Source organism: Dermacentor albipictus, chromosome 1, assembly GCF_038994185.2.
Source record: "Dermacentor albipictus isolate Rhodes 1998 colony chromosome 1, USDA_Dalb.pri_finalv2, whole genome shotgun sequence".
In the NCBI taxonomy this organism is placed as follows: Eukaryota; Metazoa; Arthropoda; class Arachnida; order Ixodida; family Ixodidae; genus Dermacentor; species Dermacentor albipictus.
Window position 1 is genome coordinate 423,026,451 of NC_091821.1, and position 12,008 is coordinate 423,038,458.

Here is a 12,008-nt window from a genome sequence, read left to right on the forward strand (position 1 = left end):
CTCAGCTTTCTGTCGTTCTAAGCTGAAATTATTGCACTAAAGGCACAGTTACTTTTTTCCCCATTTGTCACCAGTCAATGTCATTTGACGCATACACCGAACAAAGCAACAAAACAAATGAAACAATACCCAACTGAAAGCACTCACTCCTCACAAGAGCTCTATAAATCTTATTCTCTCATTGAAATCATCAAAATGTGAATTTCATCAAAGGCAGAACACTTGTTTAGTGCACAACGGCTGCATCAAAAGCTGTACAGGATGCACAATCAAAGACTAAAAGCTCACCAAAGCATTCTCTGGGCTTTGTGATGAGTTGACAGGTTTGCTTGTAAGTCTAGAAGGCCACACAAATAAGTTTGCTCCCAACATGTACAAGCTAAGCATTCACTGAGCTGCTGCTGCACCAAAGAGAGACACAACATGAGCAGCCACACATAGAGAAACTGCTTTTTGACACTTACTCCTGGTATATGTAATTATTCACCTGCACATTTCTTTTCTTAAAAAGAAAAAACACTCAAGACAGGTTTCACTTCGCAGACTGAAGATGTAGTGAGCCAACTATAATCTGCAGCCTCCCAGAAATCAGAGAACTTGAAGGTACGTGCAAAAGGCTGCTCAGGAGATGCACCATTAACAAGCATCATGAGAAAAATGATTGACACATCCGTCCAGGTATTTCTATTGACATATTTGTACCATTGCCATCAAAGCAAAAGTAAGCAACAGGCGTGACTGTGACTGAGGACTGTAACTTCAATCACCTTCAGTTGAATATGACATCAGCATGCAACACGGTATTCTTCAGGAGTCATAACTATGAACAATGCATAGCACCATTAAAACCTATTCCTAGCTACAAAATATAGAGACTTTACTAGTTGCTGTGGCTGTAGCTCGTGGTATGTCTTTCTGTATACTGTTACATAGAAAAAAAAGAAAAAACAACAACAGATTTGAGGGTGTTTTCAAATGACCTGCGAGTATGTATTCATGACAGCGATAACTTTCAGAACCACAGCACTATAACAACAATTGATGACATTACTTTCATATTATAAATGCTGAAATATAAACGCCCTACAGTAGAACCCCGTTTATACATTTAGAAAAAACTGCAAGAAAAAATGTACTAACCGGGAAAACGTACGATCCGAAGTAACTAAAAAAAAATGACATACTGAACTATTGTTGACATCTACATAATGCGAAGCGTCGCGAGAATCGTTGCAGCACGAGACGATGACGCGCGTCGAGTTGGTGGTGCTCCAGCGACTCGAGACATGTTTCGTTGTTTTCCTATTGCGTGGTGTTTTAAGAGGGTGATGGGAAAGCAAAACGAAATCGAATTGGTGGGTGACGCCAGATGCCGACAAAGTGAAACGTGATGCCCACATGGCGCCGCCTGCAGCAGGGAACTGCTGCGTGCTTTGACTGTTGCCTACTAAAAGCGTGAAGTACGCTACTAATGGCACTAGGCACCACGCAGTGTAAAGCAGACAGCTGACGATGCTTATCGCAATAGGTTTGGTGGCGATAAAGAAAGAGAGAGAGGAATACAAGGAAGACAGGGATGTTAACCAGTCAAGAGTTTGGTTGGCTGCCCTGCGCTTGGGGAAGGGAGGAGGGGAAGAGAGAGAAGGGAGAGAGAAGGTATAAAGACGTGCACGGACAGTACATGAGTTAAAGCTGCTTGCGCAAACTAGACGTTCTGAGAAAGCACAAAAGTGCCTTCACTGCCTTCTGAGCCAATGATCGGTGGGGACAGTGCTCTAATATTGTCTGTTCACTCAGAGAAGGCTCATCTAATTTCCTCGATGTGTTGGACAATGTGTTGGTGGCAATAGCTGCGAATGTGATGTGCGACAACTTCGGTGGAGATTTGCTGGTACCGAAATAAGAAACTGTGCACGCCGTCATTTTCATGGTGGGAAGGAAGGCTATATTCTGTCCTTGATCGCGTGCACCTCGCGTCTTTTCTTGTTCACATGGGATCTAGCGGTTGGAAAACATATAAAATTGCAGTCTGCAGTAGGAAACGGTGGCGCGTTTTGATTATTGCCTATTAAAAGCATGCACTACACTTCCAACGGCACCATGCTCTGCGAAACAGATAGGCAAAGATGGTTATCACAATAGCATTGGCGGTGATAGCCGTGAATGCCGCGAGCAACCACCTCGGAGAAGATTTGCTGGACCCGAAATGTGAAACTGAGTGCGTGCCGGCGTATTCACATGAAACGGGCGGGCGAGTATTGCAGTGAAGCTGCCGTGGCAGGCAGCTGTATTGACACATGTGACTGTGCTTCACCATCTAAGAAATGTTATCGCTCAGCGCAGGACGTGCCTGCATGTATGGGTTGTTTCTAGAATATTATCTATGGTTTTATTCGTTGTCTGTTGTCACTGAACCTTGTGTAATCTGATTGTTTGTACGCACGATACGAAAGGTGCAGAACTTCCTGGAAGACAGGCGGGCACCAGCGATATCTCTGGAATCTTTGATGACTCATGTATAAAAGCTGATGTGCTTGACCCGCTGATCAGATTTTGAAGATCCCCGACTGTGTTCCCCGCTATCGCTGTGTTTTGAGTGTAACTTGCTTTTGTGGGCACAAGTTTGCCCAATAAAAGTTAGTTTTGTCATTCAGAGATTTGTCGCTGTATTATTCCCCGTCACTACCATGTGACATCTGGTGGAGGTGCTAGTGCGTTCATGTACCGAACGCCCCCACAAAGCCATGAACCAAGCCCTAGCCACGCAGACAACACCAACGTCGCCAAGGACCAGCGAGCTAGCCGCACGCTGCAAGGTCTGCCCCCTGAGTATGGACTTTTGCCTGAGAACACCAGAAAGTGCAAGGCCATGACAGCAGCTACAATGACAGCCCCAGTGTCGCCAACACAGATAGTGCTGTTGCAGGCCAGGGAGCCACCAACGTTCTGCAGTTCAACATTTGAGGACCCGAAAAGCTGACTGGAGATGTATGAGAGGGTCACTACATTTGACATCTGGAACAGTGATGACAGGCTGCACCATGTCTTTTTTCGCACTGGAAGATGCCGCCAGGACTATTTCGAGAATTGAGAAGCCACCTTAACGATGTGCGACCTGTTCCAAAGTGGCTTCCTGCAGACATTCACAAGCATCATGCGCAAAGAGTGAGCCCAAGCTTGACTAGAAACCGAGTGCAGCTGCCCATTGAGATCATCGTGATCTTCATGGAGGGGATGGCACATCTTTTACGGCACGCCAACCTGGAACTGTTGGAGGAGAAAGAAGTCCGCTTCCTGATGAGGGCTGTCAAGCAAGGACTTTTTTGCTGGACAGATCCACAACCTGCCAAAGACCATAGCTGAGTTTTCAACAGAGTCATCAATGATTGAGAAAACTCTGGCAATGCGCATCAGATGATATAACGATCAAGAGCTTATGTCGCAGTGCACCATCCAAGCACTTGGTTCCAACGACCTCCAAGAGACCATCAGGGTCATTGTGCACGAAGAACTTACAGGATGTTACCTTAGTTGGAACTCCAGGTGGCTTCAGTCCCAGACATGGTCAAGGAGAAACTACAGTGATCACTTTAGAGTACCTCAGGTGCAGCCCATATCACCGCAACCCCAGCTGTCCCCCACCGCCATCGACAGTTCTATCTGCTGTCTGTTGTTACTGAACCTTGTGTAATCTGATTGCTTGTATATGCAACGCAAATTGTGTAGAACTTTCTAGAAGACATGCGGGCACCAGTGATTTCTCTAGAACCTTCGATGACTCATGTACAAAAGTCGACGTGCTTGACCTGCTGATCAGATTTCGCCGATCGCCGACCGTGTTCGCCGCTATCGCTGTGCTTTTGAGTTTAAATTGCTTTTGTGGACACAAGTTTGCCCTATAAAATTCACAGATCTGCCGCTGTATTATTAACCGCCACTACTATGTGACAATATACTGTTCTCAATCGCACACACCTCGTGCATTTTCTTGTTTACATGGGATCTAGCGGCCGGAACACATATGATACGATCACACTTTGGTGATGTACTGAACTTTTGCGCTGAAAAGTTTTGTTTTCCGGGGATGTATGAACTGGTAAAAAATTAGCGTTAACTCTATTGGGCCATATATATGTGTTTTCGGTTGTGAACGTTGGCACCGAGAAATGCATGTAATGGGAATGTATCAAAGAGGTTCTACAGTATATAATTAAACATCAATATAACGAGCTTCAGCACAACAAAATTCTCGATATAACCAAGTATTTCCCTTTCTATAACTTCTTGCTGTAGAACACCATATATATAGAACCTCAATATAATGAAGTGTGTTTATACACAACTTCAATACAGTAACAAAATTTCACTGCTGCCGCAATGAAATACCAGGACAATAAATGAAAACTTTCACGAATGCAGAGGATCAAGTGGCTTAGTTTCAGGCATCTGCTTGCCTCTCCGACCTCTCAAGTTGAAGCAGCAACCAAAAGTGGCGACCAAATTGGAGCAGCATCGTGTCCTGTACAAAGTGCAATAAGATCTTATGTGCTGTATGCTTTGGGTGCCAGTGAAAGCGTGCGAGGGTTAGCCAAGAAGGATGGTGGCTTGACGAACGCTGTTGTTTGCACCTTCTTGCGTGAGCAAGGGGAAGAGGTGAGCAAGCTCTCGGTAACATGAGGAAGGGGATGGGGGAGGAAGTCGGGTACAGGTTAGAGCACGTCTCCTTTTTTAGTGTGGCCATGGCTGCGCACGGCTCTCGGTGCAGCCGATCGCATACACAGCCCACGCTGCCCTGTTTATGAAGTAATCTGCCGTGTGTGCAAGGAGTGGGCATGCAGAGATTGGGTGGCATCATGTGTGCTGTCTTCTCGCATGTTTAGTACCGGAGATCACGTAATCTCAAGTGTCAAAGACACACTGAAGCAATAGGCAGAAGAAGCATTTGCTCCCCGCTGCCTGTGCATTTCATGATGGCATTGTCCCCCTGTGGGAGACACCATCAGCTGTGGAGATGGAGGGAATGCAAAAGCATGGCTGGCTTCACTTTGCACCGCTGATGTTTTAAAGATATCGTCGACACGGCAAGAAACCGTACCTCTCGCTGCCAACTCTCAAATTCAACAAAACGATTTTTTTTTCTCATTCAAATTTCCTTTTTCAGATTGCCATTATTCCAAAAATTTTTCACCCCTTCTGTGTAAGAAAAATCCACCAGCGACGTACTTATTTGCATAAAAGGTCAAATTTAAATATAACAAAATTTCCTTATAACAAAACAAATTTTCGATTTTACTGGCTTTAATATATTGAGGTTTAACTGCATATAGCTAGCATAAAAGGCTAGTTTGTAAATGTTATCTTCATTCCAGCATTTCATGCTATGTTTTTTTTTTTTTTTTTTTTTAGAGCTGAACAAAATCCTGGATGGGTGCAAGGAAGAGTTTCCAGGCATCATCTTCTTTGGCCAAAGAAACATGACGACGATGATCATGATCATCATCATGGCAATGACAGCTGCAATAGATGCCACAAAAGCTGGAGAATTTACTTATAGCATCTGCAAAAACACTGTATAACAAGACTGGCAGTGACCTCCATGCAGACTTAGGCCCAACAACAATACACACTACACACCTTTTTCCTTTTTTCCTTCTTAATGCAGCTGTAGCAGTCATACTCCCACGTATCCTCTGACCTTATCATCTCTGGAACATCTTCGAAACGGCCCAGTGCTGGGAAGTACCTTAACAAGTAAAGACAACAGCAAGCACATTAGCAGCTAAGTAAATAAACACCACAAAGCAGGAGTACGTAACCCTTTAATGTGGTGGGCTGACTTGCTAAAAAAATCTTTCACATGTATGTTTTAATCTGACAACTGATACACCAAAGATAGCGAAGTTGTATAAGCGAGTTCTACCACCCTTCAAAAGTACTAAAGGCTTGTTTACTGGCTCATGGTCCTGCTCGAACGCAGCAGCAGTTATGTCTGGCTGTTCTTAGCGACAGCACTTAGACAGGCTTTGTTGCGGCACCAAAACATCAGCTTTCACCACTGCAGCTGTACAATTGCCAGTCTGACCTCTAATGTGGAGCCTGTATAATGCGATGTAAAACAATTTATAGATTACTGGTTAACAAAACTGCACATATAAGTTATTGTCTATTTGAACGAAATATACACAAGGTAACTTTTGCTTCATAATCATTGATTGTTACATTTAAATGCAACTTCAGGGCTTCGACACATGTTGCTTGGCATTTACGTTTGATATCGACCACGCTGTTGCATGCTGGCCTCCACCGTTGCATTAAAACCATTGTGGAACTCCTCTAAACAGCGCTGCAAAAGCAGCCAAAAGACAGGCCAATCCACATTAAAAATGAAGAGGAGCAAATTAGAGAAGGGCAAAATTCTGATGCAGCAAATTTGTACGCACATGTAAACAGTATGTTTACTTTCTTATATATGAGAGACACAGGTAAACATTTAAAATCTATTAGGTCATGTGCGTTTGATAAAATGAGGATGGAGGATCATTCTACGGCATGCTACGAGCCACATGGCATTGCCTCCAGCTCATGAGCAGCCAGCAACCAACCCCATGCCCTGATACACAAGCAAAATGGCAAAAACTCAGGATTGACTTGCATGATACTCTCTTTAGAGATTATCAAAGACTCCCTGCATTACTCTGCCAAAATGAGAATTTATCACCCGAGAAAATTACAAATTAAGGGCAAACTTCCCTTTCTAAACCTTAATCATACAAAGACTGCACTAAAACAGTACCCCTGTGCCAATGTCAATAGCAAAGAAAGTGTACAATGTGATGGTGCAGAAGTGTCATGCAAGCATGTCGCAATCTGCACCATCACAGAAACCTCTTGAAGACTTGAAGGTGGCAGTGGCATCCTACTCACAACATCTATGCTGTTTTCTGGCATACAAAACTACAAACTTCTGTTAAAGTAATTTTCTATTTAATAAAAATAATCTCCCAATCAAGCTTCATATTTTCACATTGTGTTTCTTTAAAATGACATCTAAAGTACAGGCCTAGTTTAGATAGTCACACTAACAGATGAGCAAGTGTCCTGTATGATAATATGGAGGGAAAATCAGCAGAATTCGTCGGTTTTCCATTCTGAACTCCTTCACTGCTACTGCAGTTACACATCCGACTCCTTCAATGTCATAACTGCGGTGTAGTGGATCTCTGATTCACGGTGTTGCAGATCTCTCAGTCAATGTTTTGAGCTTTAGAGGATGGTGAGGTGCATGCTTAGTGTAATGTCACAACCATGTAGTGTGACATCATGGAGCTATAGGTACTATATACAGATTGAGTGTTTCTTGAAATCAGTTGCTGCCCAACTCTTAGCCTGGTCTGGCATCATTTACATGCGCTCCGTGCGAGTGCGTTCCCTTGTTTGCCGGACAACGCCTATGCCGCCGCTGTTTGCGACACGACAGTAACTTTGTGTGATGATCCAATCTTGTCCAAACTCATCCAACTGTATACAATGATGACAGCACGCTGACAATAGCAATGAGAGTATTCTACCACTGGAGCCACCGACACAATAGCCATGAGAGCACTTTGACACACACTATGGCATAATGGAAAGACAGCCTGATGCAGCAAATCTCTATTCGAACTACTTCTGCAGTAAAACAGTGTGTATAATAGCCATACTACATACTGTCAAGAATGGCGAGCCGCTAAGCAAGATTGCCACCTTGCCACCCGATTACGACAAGGGGTGCAAGACGCGCACCTCTCCCTCTCCGTCGCTGCAGCTGGGAGGCGTTCAAAGAAGCGGCCTTTGTGCTGAAAACCCGCTTCCTTCCTCCAGCCCCATCGACATTGTGACGGGACGAGTTCGGTGTGTGGACAATGATTCCAGAGTTCCCCAACGCGGAGCTGATTTGACACGCCTGGACAAGCTGCCGCGGGAACGACGTATTTTTGTGCTTCTCACGGTTCGGAGTGGCACGGAACAACGAGCGACCCTCGATCAGCAACGATAGTTCCCGGAACGGCACCCGCCAACGCCGTCGTCGGGCATCAGAGCGCGGTTGCCTTTGTGTACGTAAACTGTTCTGCAGAGCAGCGGCGCGTTGGTGATGAGAAAACGAACAGTCGCCGCGTCGTAGGACCGGCAGATCGAGTGTATAAAAACTGTGGTTGTGCGCATGCTGGACACACTTCTCTTGAGCAGTCATGTTAGACTGAGACACTTCTCTTGAGCAGTCATGTTAGACTGAGTCACTTCTCTCATGCAGTCATGTTGGACTGTTATTTTTTTTCTCAAGCAGTCATGTTAGACTGATTTAATTTCTGTAAATAAACCCTTTTCCTCGTTCTCGATGAGAAGCAGTTCTTCACTTCATCAACGATCTCAGCGTAAATAAGTTGGACGACGGCATGGGCCAGCTACCTTCGAATTCATGCCGTACTCCAATCTTGGCAAAGGACCACGGACGATGGGATTGAGCCCCCAATCCTGACAATACTAATAAAATGGAGCAGGAATTGGGGCACAACAATACAGCCACAACATAATGCAATGAACTGACAGGCAGACAGATGGACGAATGGAGCAAACTTTGTCTCAAGATCTTAAGTGCTGTCACGGTAGAAAAAAGAATACCACGAGCTGGTTTCTCAAGTCAATTGCCTGGTGATTTTAAACAACAAATAAAGCGACCCTTCATGAAAGGTCCCTTATGGCATATCTATAACGACTTCTGCTAAACTGCGCTGACAACGGGATCAAGTCACATGCAGCATGGTCTACATCATCAGACCCAGACTTAAAGGTACGCCACATCGTTCGGCTTCCTTCAGTGGGCATGGCAGCTGGCCAGTGGTCAACATGGAATTTAATCCATTCCTATTCTTTACGTGGGTCAGTGATACCGCGGGTTCTTGTAAATCTAGTAAGTGCTGTTTTGTCCAGCTGACGTGCCCAGAGTGTATTATTGCTGTAGCCATGTTTGTGCAGGATTTTGCATGTGCTTTGCTGATTCTTTGCGGCGACATTGAGTCAAACCCTGACCCCACCACCGATGAGTTATTGCCGATATTCTAGCAGGACAATAAGTAATACAAAAAGGGCTTGATGAGATAGAACAGAGGTTTAAGAGTGTTGAAGCATCAGCTTCTCAGATTAAAGAGGTCTGGTCAGTCGCTCGCATTCTGGACAAAAAAATAAAAGACATGGGAAAAAAGATTGTCGACCCTGAGGATCGCGGGAGAAGAAGCAAGCTTCTGGTATTTGGCATTCCAGAGAAACTGAGCTAAACATAGGCGGACCTTGAACGTAGTGTTGTACAAGGCATTTTTGAAAAGACGCTAGGAATAAAAGTAACGTCTACTGAAAGAGTCCATGGGATTGGCAGTGGAAATACTCGTGGACCTCGGCCAGTGATATCGAAGCTAATGGATTACCACAAGAAGACCAATGTATTGAAGAACGGCTACAAGTTAAAGGGGCAGCAAATTTTTATCACAGAGGATTACTTGGCAATCACCAGACAGAGAAGAAAGAAGTTTTGGGAGAGCACAGTGAACATCAGAAAGTCAGGCAAAACAGTTAGGCTGATACACGATAAAATTAAAATTGAAAATGGCTTTTCTGAATGAGACGACACTCAAAAAATGAGAGTTCTTGTCCAGTCCACAAACCCTCTTCACCAACAACGACCCGTTAACATCAAAGGCAAGCCAATCATTTGTCTCCAGTTCAGTTCAATGCTCGCGGTAATGCAAATAAAAGTAATTAATTAGAAATTATTGTTCTTTCGCATAAACCTCAAATAGTTAAAGTAACTGAGACTTGGCTACACAGCGAAATATCCGACACTGAAATAGTACCATCCGGATACAGTATCCTTTGTAAAGACAGAAATTCCCAGGGTGGAGGGGCTGCCATTCTGCACAAAAAACATGACATTTGATCAAACTACCTGATCTACCCGGTTTAGAATGTGTTATCGGTAAAATTTGCCTCAAGGAATGCCCTTTGGTAATAGGTGGGTTTTACCGCCCACCAAATGATAAAAGCAATTTCTTCTAAGTGCTAAATGAGTTTCTGTGTGACCATGGCGCCCTCACCAGTAACCTTTTGATTGCCGGTGATTTCAATGTGCCATCCATTTATTAGAGCAGTGATATTCCAGAGCCTCTTACTGCTATTGCTTTACAGTTACCTGGTTTAGTTACCTTCCATGACCTCTCCCAATTAGTTAAGAACTGACTTGTGTTCACAAAAACGCTAAATCTATTCTTGATCTTTTTCTTGTTGGGAGAGGTATACTCGGGAAAGATCCGTAGTTCACATTCTCAAGGATAGATCAGACCACAAGCTAATAACTCGAATGCTTAATCTGCGCCATATACCGAAAAAAAAAAAGAAGTGCAAATTGTTCTGATTTTAACATGTGCGAATGATGCAGGCATTCTGGATGCACTGGATGGCTCGTTTTCTGGTTTTCTTTCATTATATCAAGCGAGTGATTGCAGTGTCGATGAGCTCTGGAACTTCTTCAAAAGTCTCGTGCTCAAGTACATCAAAGTTTTCATGCCTCACAGAACAAAAGGAATTAAAATACAAAACCGTGGCTTAATAAGAAGGTTGTTCGCCTTGAACGCAAGGTGAAAAGGATAAGAAAAACATGCCGGCAATGCCCTTCCCAAACTAACGTATTTAAACTTTGCGACATACGCCTGGCTCTTAAAGACAGTATTTCAACAGCAAAACGTCACTACTTCAATGTAACTAAGACAAATTTTCTTTGTTCAGCTCCGGGTAAGTTCTGGCAGCATTTTTCTTCTGGGCGAAAGTCACAGTACAGTCTTTGTATTAATGGTGAAAATGAGGCTGACTAAACACAGCTTGCATTGGCTTTTAATCGATTCTTCTGCTCAGTCTTTACTCAAGACAATGGCAGCCAACTGCACTTTATTCCTATAATTGATGTTCCACCTATTAGTGACATTTCCGTATCTGAGCAAAGGTGTGCTAATCACTATTGCTAAACTTGGACTCAAAGAAAACCCCAGGAGTTGACGGCATACCCAACACTTTTCTTATTAGGTAGGTTGAGTGGTGTTCGAAGTACTTATGTATGATATTGAAAAAGTCATTATTGCAAGCTCAATTACCAGTCGAGTGGAAATACAGTAAGATAATTCCTATACCTAAAGGTGGCGACTCACGTCAAATAACCTCGTACAGGCTGATTTCATTGCTGTTCTCATGTTCAACAATTCTAGAGCATATAATATTCAAGCATATGTTGAAATTCCTTGAAAAGAACAATGTACTGACAATAGGCAGCATGGTTTATGCCAAAGGAAATTGACAGTGACAGCACTCCTTGACACTGTTCACGATTTCACGGCTGCTATTGATGCTCTATCTCAAATAGATGTCATTTTTTAGACTTTCAAAAAGCGTTTGTGTTTTGCATTCAAAACTTTTATTGAAGGTTAAGGCTATACTAAAAAATGATATGTTAGTGTCATGCATAGAAGACTACTTATACTCCCGGCAATAGTGTGTATCAATAGATGTCTGCTCGGCCCCCGTAGCTGTAGGGTCGGGCGCTCCACAAGGATTGCTCCTGTGACTGCTATTTTTCTTGGTATTTATAAATTACATTGTTAATCAAGTATCCATCAAAATTAAGCTATTTGCAGATGACTGCATAATTTACCACAAGATTGATAACCCTCACAAACAGGTCCAATGCAACGAAGCTCTTTATCACATAGAAAAATGGTGCTAGACCTGGCCAATGAGAACTAACCCCGGAAGGAAAGTTCTCATAAGAATCACTAGAAAGCACTTACCATTACAACTTAACTACTTTATAAATGGAAGTTTATTATCTGAAGTAAAACATTATAAGTATTTAGGCATCATAGTATTTACTTGGGATCTTCAGTGGAACAAGCATGTTTCTTACATCAAGAAAAAAGCAGTAAGCAAACTTG

The 12,008-nt window shown here is 43.4% G+C and overlaps 1 protein-coding gene across 3 annotated transcripts in view; it reads right to left on the bottom strand.

Moving 5' to 3' along the window:
- Positions 1-12,008, bottom strand: part of LOC135896956 (DNA (cytosine-5)-methyltransferase PliMCI-like) — a 186,984-nt gene that overhangs the window by 82,042 nt on the left and 92,934 nt on the right. For all 3 annotated transcript variants that reach the window (XM_065425518.2, XM_065425527.2, XM_065425510.2), the window contains exon 18: positions 5,635-5,743. In XM_065425518.2, the coding sequence (XP_065281590.2) occupies positions 5,635-5,743 (109 nt within the window). The remainder of the gene's footprint in view (positions 1-5,634; positions 5,744-12,008) is intronic.